General features: G+C 54.9%; 2 protein-coding genes across 9 annotated transcripts in view; one reads left to right on the top strand and one right to left on the bottom strand.

Annotated features, from left to right (window-relative positions):
* SECISBP2 (SECIS binding protein 2) overlaps positions 1-13,785 on the top strand; it is a 47,363-nt gene extending 33,578 nt beyond the window's left edge. For 7 of the 8 annotated variants that reach the window (XM_038527323.1, XM_038527318.1, XM_038527321.1 and 4 more), the window contains 7 exons: positions 2,787-2,953; positions 3,535-3,673; positions 4,977-5,133; positions 5,594-5,814; positions 11,995-12,149; positions 12,396-12,591; positions 12,941-13,785. In XM_038527323.1, the coding sequence (XP_038383251.1) occupies positions 2,787-2,953; positions 3,535-3,673; positions 4,977-5,133; positions 5,594-5,814; positions 11,995-12,149; positions 12,396-12,591; positions 12,941-13,044 (1,139 nt within the window). In that variant the 3' untranslated portion in view covers positions 13,045-13,785. The remainder of the gene's footprint in view (positions 1-2,786; positions 2,954-3,534; positions 3,674-4,976; positions 5,134-5,593; positions 5,815-11,994; positions 12,150-12,395; positions 12,592-12,940) is intronic. The other variant, XM_038527317.1, reaches the window with a different exon arrangement.
* Positions 13,786-14,668: 883 nt separating this feature from the next.
* The window catches only part of SEMA4D (semaphorin 4D), a 63,379-nt gene continuing 59,657 nt past the window's right edge, over positions 14,669-18,390 (bottom strand). The window contains exons 17-19 of the mRNA XM_038527314.1: positions 18,084-18,293; positions 16,342-16,439; positions 14,669-15,775 (exon numbers count right to left, since the gene is read on the bottom strand). Of these exons, the coding sequence (XP_038383242.1) occupies positions 15,749-15,775; positions 16,342-16,439; positions 18,084-18,293 (335 nt within the window). The 3' untranslated portion in view covers positions 14,669-15,748. The remainder of the gene's footprint in view (positions 15,776-16,341; positions 16,440-18,083; positions 18,294-18,390) is intronic.

The raw sequence follows: 18,390 nt of genomic DNA, 5'->3' as shown, positions 1-18,390 counted from the left end.
GTACTGTCTTGTTTCTGGGAATGGGCCCAAAGAGAGGGGGAGAGACAGGGATTAAGTTGGCCGTCTACATAGGCACAGCTTGTGGTGCCCGAAACATTATAATAATAGAACCAAAGATCACTGGTCACAGATCCCCATAATCAATATTAGTAATGAGAAATTGAAGAAATTATGAGAATTGCGACACAGACCTGAAGTACAAGTTTGGTTAGGAAGGTGGTGCCAGGAGACTTGCCAACACAGGGTTATCACCAGCCTTCAGTCTATGAAACACCCAGGGTCTGTGCAGCACAGTAAGATGAGGGTGTCTCCTGTGTTTTGGCCTCCACTATTGCCCGTGACATGTCATGGGCACAATCCTGTGCCCATTCTGTGATGAGCAGTTGTCCCCTTGCTGTTCTCCATGGGTTCTCTTCCTCTGGCCTTCAGTGCTCGGGCTGGGGCATGTCTGATATGTCTCTGTATATGCATCCCACCTTGGTTGGCTGTGTTGGCTCTGGAGACTAATGCTTTCATCAGATTTGGGAAGTTTGGGGCCTTTATTTCTCCTGAAACTTTTTTGTTTTTCTCCCCCCCCCCGTTACACATGTATATTATTCTGCTTGTTGATGCCCCATTGGTCGCTCAGGCTCAGTTCACTTTTCTTTATCTCTTTAAGTTTTTTCAGGAAACTGAATAGTTTGTATTGATGTATCTTCAGCTTCTCTGATTTTTTTTGCCATGTCATATCTGTTGCTGACCTCCTTTTTACAGTTTCTGTTAATTGAAACCCTAGGTTCAGCTGTGTTCTTAGAGTTGCCTTGAAGTTTTGGCCACATCTCACAGTGGGTGCCTCTTAGGCAGTTTCTCTTCCTTTTCCCAAAGTGTGGGTCACACTTCCTTGTTTCTTTGAAAGTCTCTAATTTTGTGTTGAATACCGAATATTTTAGTTAATAAGTTGTAACAGCTCTGGATTCTGAATTTATTTTTCCTTCCCTGAGAGTAGTGATGGTTATGATTTCATTTCTTGGGTTTTATTTAGTAAGTGCGTTGGTCTGAATCTGAAGGCTGTTTTCCACATGCTGTGTGGTTACTGATGCCTCAGCTCAGTTATTTCTCCCTGTTCTTACTGTTTTTGGCTTTCCAGAGGCCACCCCTGCCTGTCCACCCAGCACAGATGTGTTGGAGGTTGTGCTCAAATGCATCAAGATTGCACAGCCTCTGCTGTCTGTTCACAAGTATGTGTGGGTTTGGAGTGCATTCAGCTTGCAGGCTGTGGTCAGGTCTGCCCTGGCTCGGTGTCCTTGGACTCCTGTGACTCCTGCACTTGCAGGGGGCTCTGTCATTGTCTGGGATGTGGGGTAGACTTGCTCTTGCCCTATTGCTTGCCTGTAGAGGACCACGGCTCGGGCTGGCTATACTGTCTCTTGCTGGATCATGTCTCTGAATGATCATGTTCTAAATCGAGCAGCTCCTTCTGGCAGGAGCAGTGAAGCTGCAGGTTTTCACGGCCTCTCTCCCCTGGTCCAACTAGCTGTCAGCAGGGATTGAATGAGAGCAGCCTGGATAAGACGCCCAGGCTGGTGCTGTTCTTACTGGACTTTGATAGAACGCACTAGTAAGGCTCCATAGTTTGTGATAAGCCTTTGGTCACTTCCTAGAGGGCTGACATGATTTTTTAGAGTTTTGTCCAGTTTCAGGGATGGGAGCTGGTCGACCTCATTGTGCATGTGGAAGGGACTCCCGGGCTCATTGCTAATGCTGTGTGGAGCGTCGCCTGGCAACTGGGCAGACAGGAGGGGCCAGGCAGTAGGAGTCACAGGTGCCCAGCTGAGGTCCTGCACTGGGAAGTGGTATCGGGGACAGAGTGAACAGGTGTCAGCAGGGTCTGCATGGGGTGGTTTTTCAAAATGAGCTTGGCATGTGTATGTTTCAAACCTATAATGAGGGGGAAGCACAGTTGCAGAGCTGCCAGCAATGCTGTGGAGTCATGACTAGAAGTGGCTGAGAGCTAGGGGCAGTGCTGCTGTGCTCTCCATAGGGCACTGGGCAGGCCCGATTGAGAAGACACCAGTAACTCTACAATGTACTTCAAACCCAGCGAGGGCAGGTCTGATGATGTTTGGGAAGACAGTGATGGTTTTGCAGCTGGGCAGTGGGTACCTGGGGTTTGTTGTCATACTGTTTTCTCTTCTTGGGTATGAGCCGGAAAGCTGTCCTGACTGAAAGGTAGGGAAAAGAAGTAGCCACGAATAACCAGTTTCCTCGGAGCAAGAGCTAGGTGAGAAGTAGAGCAAGATTTGGGAAAATGCAGCAGGAGTGCTGAGCAGATTGTGATCTTGTATTTATGGTGGAGGGCTTGCCACCAGCTGTGTATGAGGGGACCTAGGATGACAGTATGTTTCTGCCTGGAAAACTTGAGAGAATCTTAGACAAGCTAGTGAGAGAGAAGATGCATGTGTGGAAACCAGTAGTCCACTTCTGCAGAGGCCACGTCAACTGAACAGTGTGGGGAGAGAATCCCTCAAAAGAGCCATCACAAGTACGCACTGTCTGGAAATACCTTGGTTTCAGAAGGTGGGGTCCACCGCTGTCAGACTTCCTGAACAACGTGGAGATTCCGTCACAGGGATGGGACGCTGATTGTCCTCAAATAAGTTGATAGTTTTTTGGATCTCTACCAGAAGATACTAAACTTCATTGAGTTGCCAATGAGAAGACTGTGTAATCAACATCTTCCATGGGGTGAGTGAGGTCCGTGAGCTGGTGCGGCAGTTGGCCTGATGCATGTCCCCTCTGTGTTGCAGTTGGGGCGGTGCCGGTTCTCTCCAGGGACACTGCGTCGGGGAAGAAGGGCCACCACTTCAGCCAGGTGAAGACCCCACACAACCCCTTGGACTCCAGCGCCCCGCTGATGAAGAAGGGGAAGCAGAGGGAGGTCCCCAAGGCCAAGAAGCCAACCTCCTTGAAGAAGGTATGTGCTATTCCCCTCGAAACTGGGTGCTAGGAAACCTGTGGGCTCTCCTGTGTCTGTTATCTCTTACGGCTCTCCACATGTTTACCTGAATGTGCTCTACCAGGTGTGTGAGTGTTTCTCTGACACATGGTCCTCTCCCTGAGTGGGACGGCAGAGGGTACGAGGCAGGGTGTCTCTGCTGTAGAGGCAGGGCTCTTTGTTCTCCAGTGATGCAGACAGAGCCAGGGATGGGGGGTTGCCTCCTACTTGTTCACACTCTGCTGCCCTCATCCTCCCTTGGGTGATCTGTCTGGTGTTGAGATTTTTGAGTGTGGGTTCTGCAGGGGCTGTCGCAGCCTGTGGTGTCTGGCCCGGGTCCTGCATACCCTGCATACCCTGCTCTGCACACTTGGGGGACATGTGCTCTGCACACTTGGGGGACATGTGTCCCAGCCTCTTGGGGGATGGAGGGCATGTCGCTGCTGTGGGAACGCAAAAAGGCATGATGCTGCAAGCTGAAATTGGGTGGTTTATTTTGCAAAAGAGCTTATTTTTAACATAAGTATTTAGGTGTTTCAATTGCTTATTTAATTTTAAAGATCATTTTGAAAGAACGGCAGGAGAGAAAGCAGCAGCGTCTCCAAGAAAATGCTGTGAGCCCAGCTCCTGCCAGTGACGCTGTGCCGGACGGGGAGAGCGGCGGTGACGATGAGGCCTTCGAGCAGGTTGACCCCTCAGGTACTGAGCGCTTGTGCTGGCTGCCCAGAGGACCGTGCAGTGACTTGAGAGGAAAGGGCATCCCAGTGGGCGGGTAGAGCTCCTGATGCCTGTGCCTCTGTGTGGGGTGTGGGGACATGTCAGGGGACAGGGGGCGAGGCCCCGAGTGCAATCTGTGTGGCATTGGGTGGTCCTTATAGCTTGAAGTTGCCGTGAGAGTGAATGACCCTGACTTCAGAGCTGCTTCCCCCAGCGTGAGAGTCAGGTCTCATAGATAGAACATGTTAGGAAGCCTTTTATTGAGCTGTGTGTTCAGAACAGTCTCCCAGATTGGTGTGTGGCTGGAGGACGTCTCATACAGTGAGTACCACACCCAGCTCAGAAGCAGGACAGCCCCCCTGCCCTCTGGCCCAGGGCCACAGCCCTGACCTCATTCTAGTGGGATCTTGCAGTCTGCCTCTGCACCCAGCCGTGTGTCTGTGGCCTGTAGGAGTGGGTTCTGATTGTCATTGCTGCATGGCATTCAGGCATGTTCACGTGCCAGCTGGCAGGTGGACGTTCTGGGAGTTCCCTCTCGGGGTCAGTAGAAGTAGGTCAGCGTGCGCGCAGGACGTAAGCACTCTCTCCTGTGGCATGTGCCCAGGTGGGACTGTGGGCTCCAGGGGTCGGTCCACTGCCATCTGCCCTCAGGCTTCCACCAGATAGGCTTCCAGGTGTTCCAGCAGGTCTGCCCACAGGTGGGGGAGAAGTCAGCCCACAGGAGGCTGTCTTTGTCACCTTTGCCCTCCTGGCGGGTAGTTTCTCTCTCCGGTGCTGTTATCTCACTTGACCTTTGGAAGTCTCTGGAAGTAATTTGGGAACTGTGAACTTGAAGCTCATAGTTTAGGTGTTTGGGTTCAGATGTTTTTTATATTTGTTTGCTAAAGGAATGAATTCAACCATCGTATGAAGAATTGGGAATGCTAAAACTGTTCTTAAAACTTCCCATTATGAACTTCAGGTTAAATTTCAAAATTAAAAACCAGTTTTGGCAGCCAAACCGCATATTTAATAATGGTCAGGATGGTATATTTTATGAATATTTTGCCACAGTAAATACCAGCTTAAGTGGAGGTCGGAGGCACCTCCAGGCAGAGCAGAAAGTCGTCCAGTCCTTCTGCGTCCCCCAGCTGTTCCCATCTTTCATGGCTCTGCCACCCGCCATGGTACCGGGATGGGGGCTGCCCCGTATTTGCTGCCCCATGAGTGTGCACAGGTGGCCTCCATCCTCGGCCTGAGTGCCCAGCCCTGCAGGTGCTGTGCCCTGACTTGTGTCTCTGTGAAGTTGCAGAGGGGCCGGAGGAGGTGCTGTCCTCTGCTCCCGCAGTGGAGAGCGGGTCAGAAGAGCCGCCGAGAGCTGAGCTCCAGAAGGAGGCGGAGGGCTGCCACCTGGTGCCCAATGGCGCCAGCTGCCCCAAGATCCACAGCCGGAGATTCAGGGAGTGAGTGGCTGTGGTGCTGTGCCCCCTGTGGGGATGGGACGGATGTGCTCACTGTGATGTTGAGTGTGGGGCCCTGCTGCCCTGGTGCACTCATACTGCCGAGCTAGGCCCCAGCCTTCATCCTTGTCGTAGCCCAGGGCAAGGCCACCTAATCTGCTTCTGCAGATCCTTGCCCTACACACGTGGTATGGGAGGTGCACTTCAATGGACGTGTGTGTTGGGGGGTGGGCTCCCTTTCGAGGTAAATGTCTGTAATTTCTGAGGGAACTCTGTCTTTCCCGTCCCACGTTTCTCCCAGGGCACATCCCACTTATGGGTTCTCATGGGCAGTAGTTGCCACGGGGTGTGTGGTGGGCCATCAGGGGAAGCCGGGTGTAGAGGTGAGCCCCAGCTCTTGGGCACGGACTGCTCAGTGCTGTGATTCCCGAGAGGGCTGCCGCCAGCAGGAACCTTGTTTCAGCTACTGCAGCCAGATGCTGAGCAAGGAGGTGGATGCCTGTGTCACGGATCTGCTGAAGGAGCTGGTGCGATTCCAAGACCGCATGTACCAGAAGGATCCAGTCAAGGCTAAGACCAAACGCCGACTCGTGCTGGGGCTGCGGGAGGTCCTCAAGCATCTGAAACTCAGGAAGCTCAAATGCATCATCATCTCTCCCAACTGTGAGAAGATCCAGTCGAAAGGTAACAAGGGCTGTGGGCCCGGCTGCTAGGGCTGGTTTGGTTCTCTCCTCTCTGACTGAGGGCCGTGTTTGCAGCGTTTACTTGGCCACCCGGTGTCCTGCTCTCTGAGGCAGCCAGGCCCCTGTGCGCTCCGGCCCATGCAGGCCTCTGGTGGCTGGGATGCTGTCCCTCTGTTGGGGGGTGTGGGGGGGCCCTAGAGGCCGTGCTGCAGGAAGTCTGTGAGTGGCAGCCAGGCAGTCTGTTTTGAACTTACTTGCTATGTCTGTGACCACTCCCCTGTCCACTAATTTAAGGATGCGGTTTGTCCACGGGCTTGGCCTTCTTACTGGCCCTGGAAAGTTGGCTGTGTCTCATGGGATGCAGTGGGCTGGGTGAGGTGACACACAGACTCAGGCTGTGACGTGTCCCCTGTGGCCCTCCTCAGGCTGCGTGTTAGGGGGATGCTGGTCCCGTGTCCTCCTCTGCCAAGGGGACCAAGGGAGCCTGCAGAGCATATGGAGTCCTTTACTGGGCACCTTCTTCTCCCATATTGCACAGTTTACCTTGCAGGGAACATGTCTGGATCCTGCCCTGGGCTTTTCTGGCTGCCGTTTCGCAGCTGAAGACTTGAGGTTTCCTGGCTTGTGTTGGGCACCCAGGGTCCAAGAGCAGCAGCTAGACCTGCTTGTTGCCTGCTCACTGTGTCCTGGTCCTAGCTGAGGGTGGGCCTCAACACCGGAATGGGACAGAAGGGGGCTTCAGGCACCTGCCGTTTGGTTGTGTGTTGGCTGCGCCCCTCACTTGGGTCCAATCACAGCGCTGGGCTATAACACCAGGCAGCCCTTAAGCTCCTGCCTGCAGCCTGAGCCTCCTCTAAGACAGGATGCCTGGGGCATTCCACAGCTTCACCTGGGCTCCTTGGGGGCTCTCTGCACCTCTCTGCAGCCATCTTCCTGGGGTTGCCCTTCCCTGGCCCCCCTGGCGTGTGGGGGTACTGGTGCCTACTTGTGTGCTTTTCCTGTTTGCCCTGAGCGTGTTCCCTGGGGGCTCATGAAAAGGCAGGTGCAGGGGTGCGTCCAGGAACCAGGACTCAGAGCCCAGTCTGCTGGCTCTCCAGAGGCCTGCTCTCCTTCACCCGCTCTCCATTGTCCTCCCTCCTCCCTGGGAGGATGGTGGGTAGCACGCAGACCCCCACTTGTACACCTGCATGCAGGGCCCCTTTGCTGCCCTTCTGGAGCATACGGCACCAAGCAGTGTCTTCTGCGCCATCTTTTCAGCCTTTCCTTGGTTCTGTTTTCTGCCCTACAGAATGGCATCTTCCTCACCTGCGTCTTCTAAACCATGGCAAAGTTTTCCATTTCTGACTTTCGGGAGCTGTGTTTGTTGTCCTGAAGTCTCTGTGTTTGTTGCCACTGCTGCTACTTTGGAGCTGGGTCCGTGCCCTGAGCTGTGTGTGGAAAAGATGTAGGGGTGTGCAGCTCCTGCCCCCCAAGAGCCTTCCTGGCTGCTGCTTTGCCGTTTGGGTCTCTGGCTAGATGCTTCTGCAGATGGCCAGTGGCCCCTGGGCACCTGTGTCCTCAGCTGCCAGGAAGCTAGCGAGGCTGGCATGTAGAGGCCAGGAGCTGCGTTGTAGGGCAGTGCTTCTCCAGCTAGTGAATGTGAGCATCACCCTGACTCCCTGCCAGAGCAGGGCCCCTGGACCCCAGAATTGAGCATTTTGAGCATGTTTTTCAAAGATGCTGCTACTCCAGGGTCCCCACTCTTGGCTGACCAGTGGGGCTGCTGTTGTGCTGGAGAGCCCCCGAGGGCATGTCTCTGAGTCCCCTGGGCAAGATGCTCCCCCTGGTGTGGGGCCCCAGCATCCACCCTGAGTCCGTCCTCACATTCGCCCCTAGAAGTGCAGCTTCCGGCATTGCCTGGGTGACGCACGCCAGCTTGCCGTCACCTCTTCAGAGCTTTGCTCCATTTGGAAGGTGCCCAGTGTTGCTTGTAGCCGCCAGGCCCCAGGGAATTGGTGCTAGGCTGTAGATGGCCAGCTCCAGGCTCCCCGCGCTGGCCTCACTGGCCGGTTGGCCGGCTCAGTTGTCTTTCCATTAGAGCTTCCTGCTCTGGTCTTGAATTCTCCTGTGATTTGTGTCCTTAAAAAACAGACTAAGAAAATGGGTATGTGTGTGCAGTGGGCGGTCCACCGTGCCTTTCCCGTGAGCTGCCTTCCTTCCTCTGACCGGGCAGAGGGGTCAGGCCTGGCCAACAGGCGTCTGCATTGGTTGCACATTCAGATACGCTGTTCGTCATCAGTTCTTAGGGGTATTTCTGCTTTGAGGCCAAAGCAGCTTGATTATTATACCTCATAAATGTTTTCTTCTTAAAAGAGATAGGCAGTGGCTTGCAGTCATTTTAAAGGAAAAACTTAGTATCGTGGCCTCTTAGACTGTGTGAAAGTACTGCGTCTGCTCAGGTTGGTCTTCCCCCTAGTGGTTCAGAAGTTGAATTTCAAACAGCAGTTGTCCTGAGCATTTGCTTGTTCTAGGTTGTGTCGTCGTCTGAATCCTGGGAAGCTGGCCCTTGGAGTTGCTTTCAGCTCTCCCTGATAATGCAGGCTAGGTGTTGGGTGGAGCAGAACTATCTAGCCTCGCCGCCGTGTGAGACAGACCCAGCCTTCCAGTCTCTCCCAGGGGAGTCACTCGGGATGCACGTGTGGAGAGTCGTCTGCCTGGGAAGCTCCTAGGACATCATGCCCAGGTCTTCTGGTCACGTGGGCACCCCCTGCCTGACCCGACTGGTAATCAGCATGAACCTTGTCATTGCCACCCTGAAGCTCCTCTGACCAGCTAGCATGGTGGGAGCCCTCTGGAAACCCAGGCCCTGGTGCCAGCCTGGGGAGACCTGGAGAGCGGGCCCTTTGACGGGACAGCAAAGCATTTGTGACCAGCTCTGAGGGTGGGGGACACGAGGTAGAGAGAGACCACGTGGCGAACCCCCAGGGGCACAGGAGTCTCCAGCGGGAAGTTGGGAAAGAGTCACTGTGATTCTAGTCAAGGACCCCACCCTGCCCACATCCCCCTCTGCCCGCTTCCCTGCCAACCCGGGAGTGTGGCTTTCCTTGAACATATCTGTCCCCAGAGCTAACTTCCTCCTCACTTCCTCTTGTCTTCAGGAGGATCTGGGCCAGGGGGTGGGCAGAATTAATGGATGTGGGCCCTGAATGTTAACTCTGATCCAGCCGGCTGCAGAGTGAGTTCTCAGTTCCCAGAGCAGCAGGCCATGCTTTTGAGAAGTTCCTCTCTTGAAAGAAAATTGGATAATCCTGTAACTAGTGCCAGGTGATAGGGGCACAGGGAGACATTTCCTTCTCAGGCACGTGCTGGGGCAGGCCGTGCCACCTGGTGAGCCAGATGCTGGGTTTCCTTTTGAGGAATAAGTCCCCCAGATTCCTGCAGCCCCCAGAGGCAACCAGCATTGCCACATTCGATGTGTCCTTGGTAGGCAGGGTGTGTGTGTGTGAGAGAGACAGAGGGAGGTCTGGCACCCTGGCCCTTTGGCCCTTGTTTTTAGCTTTGTGGTTAGTCTGGGGGTCCAGCTCTTAGCATCGTGCACAGACTCTGCACGGTTCTTTCCAGATGCCAACAGCTGTGAACAAGGATGCATCTTGCACCCTGTCCTTTCTGCTTGTGGGAACGTGTCTGTGGCTTCCACACTGAGGGCGTGAGGGTGGGTGTATTTGTGGGTTGCATGGGTTCTGCACCTCCGCCTGTACCCAGAGCCGGTTGTGCCCGTGCCCGGCCCTGCCTTCTGTGGAGTGTGCGTGCTTGGGGGAGGTGAGCAGCTGCTTACTTATTAAAGGACTTGGTGGTTCATGTTCTTTGCCCGTTGTCTTTTGGGATGTTGATCTTTTTAATAGCGACTTGTGTTTTTTTATATAATAAAGCCTTTTGGGTAAGAGTTGTAAATGTTTCTCTGGTTTGTCATTTTCCTATTTTTTAAATGTATTTTGGGTGTTATGATAATAGCGTTTTCTATTTTTGTGTTTTTATTACATTTTAGGTTTTATGCCATTCTTTCACCTTAACACTCCAAGGTTATTGTAGGTTTGTGTTTTTTTTGTTTGTTTTTTGTTTTTCCTGGTTCTTCCATGGTTTCATTTTTGTTTAGGAAGAACATATTCCTTCTCAGGTGGGTCTTTCCAGAGGCCTTGCCAGGTGTCCTTTCTGTACTGCTTCACAGCGCTCTTCCTGGCTGCTCAGGTTGCACACGACAGCAGCATCTGGGGACCTCTGGTCTGCCACTCCGTGTCCCTGCTTTTATGTCTTGTGGCTTTGAGCAGCTCTTGTGCCTGGTGATGCTAGCCAGGTATTATTTTCTTTCTTTCTTTCTTTCTTTCCTTTCTTTCTTTCTTTCTTTCTTTCTTTCTTTCTTTCTTTCTTTCTTTCTTTCTTTCTTTCTTTCTTTCTTCTTTCTCTTTCTTTCTTTCTTTCTTTCTTTCTTTCTTTCTTTCTTCTTTTTCTTTCTTTCTTTCTTTCTTTCTTTCTTTCTTTCTTTCTTTCAACTTTTATTTATTTTAAAGATTTTACTTATTTATTCATGAGAGACATGGAGAGAAAGAGAGAGTCAAAGACACAGGCAGAGGGAGAAGCAGGCTCCATGCAGGGAGCCCGATGTGGGACTCGATCCCAGGACTCTAGGATCACACCCTGGGCTGAAGGCAGGCACCAAACTGCTGAGCCACCCAGGGACCCCTATTTTCTTTTTTAAAGGCTTGTTCTCATATGTATATTTTTTCATATTCTTTATTCCTCAAAAAAATCCCAGTTGTAATAAGTATTTCAGAGTGTTAGGTTAGCACAGAATTGGTATGTTGTGGCTGAGAGCACAGGTGCCTTCCTGTAGATGTTCTCTTGTGCTTCTGGAGCACCTTGAGGCTGCTCAGTAAATCTTTCGTACTTGGTGATAAATCTGTTCCTGCCTGTGGTGATGTCTGTTCCTGCCCGTGGTGATGTCTGGTGGCTGTCCATACCTGTCCTGGGTGGTTCCACTTGCCTGTGTGAGGACTCGTGATTTCTGCGTGACTTGTACACAGACACCCGTATGTACTTCTCTCGTGGTAAAGATTCGGGGCTCCTGGGCCCCCCGCATGGCAGGCACATTGCCTGCACACAGAGCCCCATGGCTCTTCTCCCCGTGCACGGACCCTGCCTGGCACCTTGCTTGGCAGCAGGGCAGGTGGTGGTGGTCAGGGAGCCCACAGCTGGGCTCTGTCACATACTTGGTAACCTGTGTGTGCTCTGGGGTTCCATTGTGTGGGTGCAGCCTCTCTCCTGCCGGGTGTGTGCACACAGGAGCTAACATGCACGAGGCGCTTAACTAGCGGCCTGGCGCACACTGAGTATTCAGGAAATAGTCACCTCATGCAATGTTGTGATTTGTAAGAAACACCTATTTGGTTGTTCAGATGACCGAAATAGACTCTACTTCCTATCTAGTCTTTGTCCTTGGTTTCTGGCTCACACCTTGGAATACCTGTGATAACTTCAGTAAAGGTGTCATGTTAATGAAGGTGGACTTTGGGCAGGGGCTGGTTGCCAGGGAGTCACCCAAGTAATTGGGGAGGTTGGAACCTTTGTCCCCATCCCACCCCTACCCTTGGCCTGCAGGGAGGGGAGGAGCTGGAGGTCGACTCAGTCCATCATGACCATGTGGTGAAGCATCCATAGAACTCCCCCCCGGCTGGGTTAGGAGAGCCTCTTGGTCAGTGCACAGGAGATGATGCCGGAGTAGTTGGCACACCTGTAGCAGGCAGGAAGCTCCGCACCTTCTCTGTACCTGCCCTGTGTACATCTCTGCTCCAGCTGGTGATTTGAACTCATGTCACATCCTTTCATAAATTGGAAAAACAGAAATTAAGTGATTCCCTGAGTGGAGTTCTTTGTATCTCTAGCAAATGGAAAGAATGCAAGGAAAGAGTGTTGGGGTTGCAGTGTGTATTATGTTGGGGACGTTTCTCCCGGAGAGTTGATTTCCTCCTTGCAGCTGAGAGTAACCATGCACTTGCGGTGGCAGGCTTGTCCTGGTGGCATCTGGCACAGGCCCATGAGTAAATGAAGTAGCTGGGGGTGTTGCCTTCTGTAGTAAAAAGCCCTTTGCAGCCAGTGTCACCACCCCGCTGCATTTGATGCATTTCCCTGTTCTGCTGTCCCTGACCAGGTGGGCTGGATGACACGCTGCACACCATCATTGATTACGCCTGTGAGCAGAACATTCCCTTTGTGTTTGCACTCAACCGCAAGGCTCTGGGGCGCAGTTTGAACAAGGCTGTCCCTGTCAGTGTGGTGGGCATCTTCAGCTACGATGGGGCCCAGGTGAGTGGTGGGGGGAGTTCTTTGGGGGTGGGGGTGGAGCAGAGGCCTGGGCTTGTAGGCACATTTCCATGGGGCAGCCCTGAGCCCGAGGGCGGTGGTGCGATCCTGAGTCTGCTCTGTGCTCACTGCTGTCCCAGAGGTGCCTCGGGCAGGCAGCTTCCATACTGGGTGTCCCCCTGCTCCCCCCCAGAGGGCAGCGTCCCCGGTGGGTCAGGGGTGTCACCTCTGCTCTCACCTCTGCCCCAGGACCAGTTCCACAGGATGGTCGAGCTGACGATGGCTGCGCGGCAGGCCTACAAGACCATGTTGGAGAATGTACGCCAGGAGTTGGCTGGGGAGCCTGGGACCCCAGCTCTGGCCAACCCGCCCATGCAGGGTCTTGGCTGCTCCACGCAGGACAGCCCCCCTGCTCCTACAGCCGAGAAAGAAGAGCCCCATTACAGTGAGTGCCGGGGAGGGCTGCATAACCTGACAGAAGGGACGGAGTGCCTGGATGGCCTCTTCCTGGCAGCGCCCCCTGCAGAAGGCCGGGTTGGTCCTGGCTGTTGTCTTAAGAGCTGGTGTCAAGACCTCGTGTTAGATGGCACCTGCAGAGTGTAGCCTAGACGACAGCGGTGTCCCTGGCGGGAGGCCGTCAAACCCACCAAACACCAAGGGCTCATGGGTACTGCTCCCAGAGCGTGGCTGTGATTGGGGGCGGCTGGGCTGAGTCCTTGCCAGGCCCACATAGGGCTGAGACTGTCCCGACTATCCCTGTATGTCCCTCAGCTGTGCCACTTTGTTGTTTCCAGTTGAAATCTGGAGGAGACACCTGGAAGCGTACAGTCGCTGTGCCCTGGAGCTGGAAGACTCACTGGAGGCTTCAACCTCTCAGATGATGAACCTGAACTTATAGGAAGAATTCTGTGTGTGTGTTGTGTGGGGTAAGGAGGGGGCTGTGACAGACTCCGGGGCCTTTTTCTTCCCAGGTTTTCACTGACCTGATGTATTCTATTCTGTGCGGCTGATAACTGGGAAGGGGGGTCCAGGGTGTGCCTCCTGGAATGGATGCAGGAGCCTTGCCTGCCCTGAGACACCGCTTTGGATGTAAGCGTACGTTGTCTGGGAAGACTGCAACGTGTGGTGCCCTGAGTCTGCTGTGAAGGAAACCCCCTCTGATGCGGAAGAGCCAAGCTGGGTTAGTTTGTGGCAGCCGCTGTGGGCCTCAGCCCTGGGGCTGGTGTTCTTGCCTAAGGACCCAGCATAGCTGTGGAGAAGCCAGCAGGCGGGTGTGGTGGGGCCACTTTTGGGGTGGGGGGCTTTCTTGGGACCTGGTTCTTTGGCTGGAAGATTTGGGGGTACTTGGAATGTCTGCTAAAATGAGCCTCACTCAGAAGGAAAATCAGATCTCTAACCTGTGACCTTTTGACATGAATTATTCCTTTTTGTCTTTATTTTTCAAAGAAGCAATGTATATTGAAGTCCTAAATTTCAGTTTTGATAATCTATAGGCTTTTTTGTAAATGAACATATTCTTTGAATGTGGTTTCTCTCTTGGAGGCCAGCAGGATAGAAGTTTGCTTTCATACTTTGCTGTAAGTAAGAGGGCTTATTTATTTTGAATAAAGAGCAATGATTTGATCTCCCCGTGGCCAGAGCTCAGGCTTATGGGTGGTTCCTCAGCCCTCGTCCGCACTCCTCAGGGGCTCTTGCTTGAAGGGAAGAGGATGGAACCTGGGGAGAGGTTTGCTGAGGGGACCTTGCCTCGGCCCCATCTGCCCCCTGTGCCGTCACAGAGCCGACGGCAGGATGGAGCTTTATTGTTGGCCATTTCTCAGAAGGGCGGCAGAGTGCGTTGGCTTTGCGGGTGGTGTGAGGGGAAGTCGGTCGTGTCAAGTGTTACACGTCTGGCAGGCCAGTGTCCTGTGAGGAGCGCACTGAAGTGACGTCACAAAGGGCATGTAGTGTCGCCAGGGCTGGCGTGGTGTGGAAGCACCGGTATGTCCTGTCGTCTGGATGCTTGCTGACCCTAGGTGCCTGCTTCTCTGCTCTCTGAGCCTGTAAGTGGGGGGCATGTGACGTGGTCACCCAGGCCAAGTCCCACCCCCAGGTTGCTCCCTCGGTGGGGTAGGGAGGAGGGGCACGAGGGAGGGCTTTCCCCCTGCTGTGTCAGTAGGGACCAAGTCTGCTTTTGTAGGTTTGAAAATTGGATATTATGGGAGAAGGAAGGTTCCAGAGTTAACCTAAAAGGAGGAAATCAAATGTACAACTCTGAGCAGGATATGCCGGCCTCTGTTGAGCGCCCCAGCCCTGGCCCGTGGCTTGCACAGAGCTCATCTGGGGGCAGAGAAGCCGAAGCAGAGTGGGGAGGTGTGAACACGGCGTCAGCCGCAGGGGGCCAGCGTCTCCTATGACCTGTGGGGTTAGCCAAGCTGCAGTGTCCCTTTCACGGCAGAGGCTCCTGCTGCTGACATGGGGGTCTGTTGCGGCCAATGCTGCGGGAAGCACATGGAGCCGGGCCTCCCAACCACACACTCAGCTCACTGTGTTTATTTCTATTTATTTTTTCAACAGAGCAGAGACCCCAAACTCCTAAGCACGGGTTCCCCCCAGAACCCTCCCTGCTAGGCTAAGCACACATCTCATTGTGGTGCTGCATGAGGTACTCTGAGCCCCCCGACTTAGGCCAAGTCTCAGGGCTCTGGAAAGCAGCACCAAGGAGGACTCAGGCCTCTGAGCCCTTCTGTCAGGGGCACCACGTGTGATGGCCTGGGAACCAGGTGGGCAGGTATCCCAGGCAGACCTCACCCCAAGCTGGTGTCCTCAGGAGCCTGTGCTCTCCGATGTCCCCGGCCTCAGAACGAAGGAGTCTGGACACAGGCTGTGGTCATCTATTTGCTGGGGTTGCACAGAGGTTGTAGTGTCTTGGTGGACTGGCATTCTGCTAACCATTCCAGCAGCAGAAAGTGTCTGCAGGGTCCAGGCTGTGCAGCATCAGGCTTTCACGTCCCACACACAGAGTGTGCCTGCAGGTGCAGCTCCAGGACACAGGCCCCCTCCCCGTGGCACCGCTGCACATAAGCTCGGGGTGCGCACAGAGCCCCGTAGAGCAGCCCTCACACTCTGAGATGTGCTCGGAAGCCCATGAATCCTACAGTCTCTGTAAGCTCCAGGAGACCTTGTTGTCACTTGAAAGATCAGGCCAGATATTGCCACTGGTGTTGCTGGGCCTGTCCTGGCACTGGGAGCTCCGTGGCCATGTGTGAAGGAGGGAGCGGCAGCAGGCGTGGGGGGTGGCCATGAACCTGTAGAGCTGCTGCGGGGCTCCAGGGGTGGCCATGCTGTACAGGAATCCACTCGGGTGTTTCTGGAAGACGAGCCGTCATGCACACCATTGTCTACATATCTGCAATCTATAGGTAGTTAACTGTCCTGCTGGCCTGTTTCTGCCGGGCTGACTCTTCTGTCTCATGTAAGCACCTAAGTTTTTAGAACGTTTTGGCTAGTGTCACAGAGGTTGAGTTGGGGCCACCTCTCAGCAGGCCAGGTGACTGTTCGCTGTCCTGGAGCCATGGCAGGGTCAGGGGGTGTGGCTAGGGGTGGGCACCACCTCCTGGTGCCTAGAAGGTGTCCTTGTCACAGCTTTCCTGAAACAACAGTGCAACCCGTCTTTGAATTCCCAGCAGAAGAAAGGCCCATCCTGCTTCTCCCTCACTGTCCTCGATGTAGGAAGGGGCCTCAAGCGTCATACCCCATGTGCTCCCCCTTGGGGTCAAGGGGGTGGCCTTCAGGGAGGGGGGCCTGCATGTTCTACGCTCGAAGGGATGAGTCAGAAACGCTTAGCCTGTGTTGGCAACAGGGAGAGGTCTTGGGTGGCCGCAAAACCCAGGACATTTGAAGGCTGGTGGTTGAGCTGTAGGGCTTCTTCCTGGCCTAGTAGCTGCCCAGATGGCTGCAGCAGTGAGGGCGGGGGACGCCTGTCCTCCCACCTTGGTGCTGGGATGGGGCTCCCTGCAGGCCCAGCAGTCACCTCCCCACAAGTGGGGCCCCCAGACTTGTCTCCGTGAGTGCCCCCCTCCCATTCTGTTGATGTTCCTCAGGGCTCTGCCTGCAGCTCTGAGGCTGCAGGTTCCAGAAAGAACTGTTCAGCGAACCAAACCCCAAGGCAGTGGACGCCCACCAGCCCTTGCCCACCCCCAGCCCGGCCACGTACCCACGCCTTCCTCCAGCTGCGCATCATGCGGTCATGCTCCCCGGCCACAGCCCTCCACGCGGCGAGCTCTCTGGTCCACTGCTCCTGGTGGGTCGCTTCTGCAAGACAAAGGGGACACCAGGTGTCAGGTTTGCAGGCCTTGATGGCACCCTGGGTACGCACCATCCACTGAGGCCATTCCGAGGAGTGTTGACACCTCCCAGCCTTGCCTTCCTGGCTGGGGGGGCTTCCCCAGGTCATCCCTGGCTGCCAGCTCCAGTTAGCGGCTGGTCCCCAAGGTCACGCTGGCTCTGTCCTCTGCTCCCTTGAATTGTCTAGTTCCCCATGTTGGGCGTGCTGCTTCCCCTTTGAGGCCTGGCCTGAGGGAGGCTGATGTCCAGCTGTTGCCTGCTCTGTGCAGCCTGCTGCAAGTAGGAGCCTGATCTAGGGTTTGAAAGCAAGTTACTTGGGGGGCTGTCAAGATGGCGCAGCAGGCCGCCGTGGATTTTGTTTGTAAACACAGGTGTGAACTGTGTCACTGACCTGGCCCAGAGTTCAGGCTGCTGATTTCAAAAGTGGGTGCCAGGGACCTGAACCCTGAGACACCAAGCGGAACTTGTTGCTGGAGCAGAAGTGGGCCGGGGCAAGGGCTCCCGAGGCGCCTTAGGGGTCCTAATCCCCGAGGGGCTAGAAGGGGACGTCTTGCTCCTGTCCGAGAGAACCCCTACGTTCTCTAGCACCCCTGCATCTCCAGGAGGCCGGGCTGGCAGGCAGATTCTGGCCGTCCTGGCTGTGCTGGCATCTCTGCCCGCTGCATGCCTGGGCAGCCCGTAGTGTGACGGTAGAAGGGCCACAACCAGAGCTGGGGCCTGCTGCTCACGGGCTCTGAGCTGGGAGGCCCTGGGCCAGAGCATAGCCCAGGGAGCAGGGCAGTGTAGTGCACCCCAGACTGCCTGTGGCCCCTTGGCTGTTGGCTGACGGTGCCATTCCCGCAACTTCGGCATGACCCCTCACAGTTTGTGGGGCATATTCATGTCACGATTCCGTTTGTCCTCACTGCAGCAGGCAGGGCGCTTCACAGAAACAGGAAGAAAAGGGGTTCTGGGTAGAAGCGAATATTTGCAGCATCTTTCTCTCCCCAAGCCTGCCCCAGAAGGACGTGGCCTTTTCAGCATTGCCAAGTATAGGTGCAAACCTGAGGACAGGCCAGGACTAGAGAGGAAGCACAAAACCTGGGGGCTGAAAGCAGAGGCACCAGCTGGAAGGGAGCAGGCGTGAGAAGGCTGAATCCTGGGCCAGCAGTGGGGAAACCGAGGCAACCCCTCCTGGAGACACTCGGGCACCGGGACAGGCCATCTGGACGCGGAAGCACAGCCCCAGGGCCCTTCCCTGCTCCATACCAAACCAGGGGGTCCAACGTGTGGGAAAATAGTTCCAGAAAGAGCACAGGACATGAAGTGGAGCAGAGCAGAATGAATACATGTTCAGGAAAAGCTCCTGGTGGCATGGGCTCAGGCCTGGGGGCACTGAGGTGTGAGTGTGTGCAGTGCGGCTGGGAGACGGGAAGGCTTTCAGGCCAGACGCGCACACCCCGGCCCTTCGGTGTGAAGACAGCAGGGGACACGGGCTCTCCAAACAAAGACCTCACAGACCCCGGGGTGAGACCCGGCAGGTGGCTATGCGGTGGGCACGGGGTGTGGGGGCCGTGTGGCAGTGGCGGGACGCCGGGGAGGCTGGCCATGCACGGCGCGCTCCTTCTTTACCATGTCTCATGACGGTGACCCGCACTCCAGAGGTCTTGTTGCCCGCGGAAGACAACACGGAGCAGCGGTACTCGGCGCTCTCTTGGAGGGCATCTCGCAGCCAGCTGAGCACGTGGGTCCTGCCGTCGTGCAGCCCGTGGGTCTGTGTGGGGACACATGTCTCCAGCTCACGGCCATTCTTCTCCCAGACAAAGTGAACGTCTGCAGGACCTGGGGACACACAGACTGTTTCCACCTGGTGTCCCCTGGACTCTCACTAAGGGCCCGTGTTCATGGCCCCCGGTGGGGATGAGTGGTATGAGCTACC

The sequence above is a fragment of the Canis lupus genome, chromosome 1, assembly GCF_011100685.1.
Source record: "Canis lupus familiaris isolate Mischka breed German Shepherd chromosome 1, alternate assembly UU_Cfam_GSD_1.0, whole genome shotgun sequence".
Taxonomy (NCBI): Eukaryota; Metazoa; Chordata; class Mammalia; order Carnivora; family Canidae; genus Canis; species Canis lupus.
Note: the sequence above shows the minus strand (reverse complement) of the source record. Positions and strands in the feature narration are given on the sequence as shown.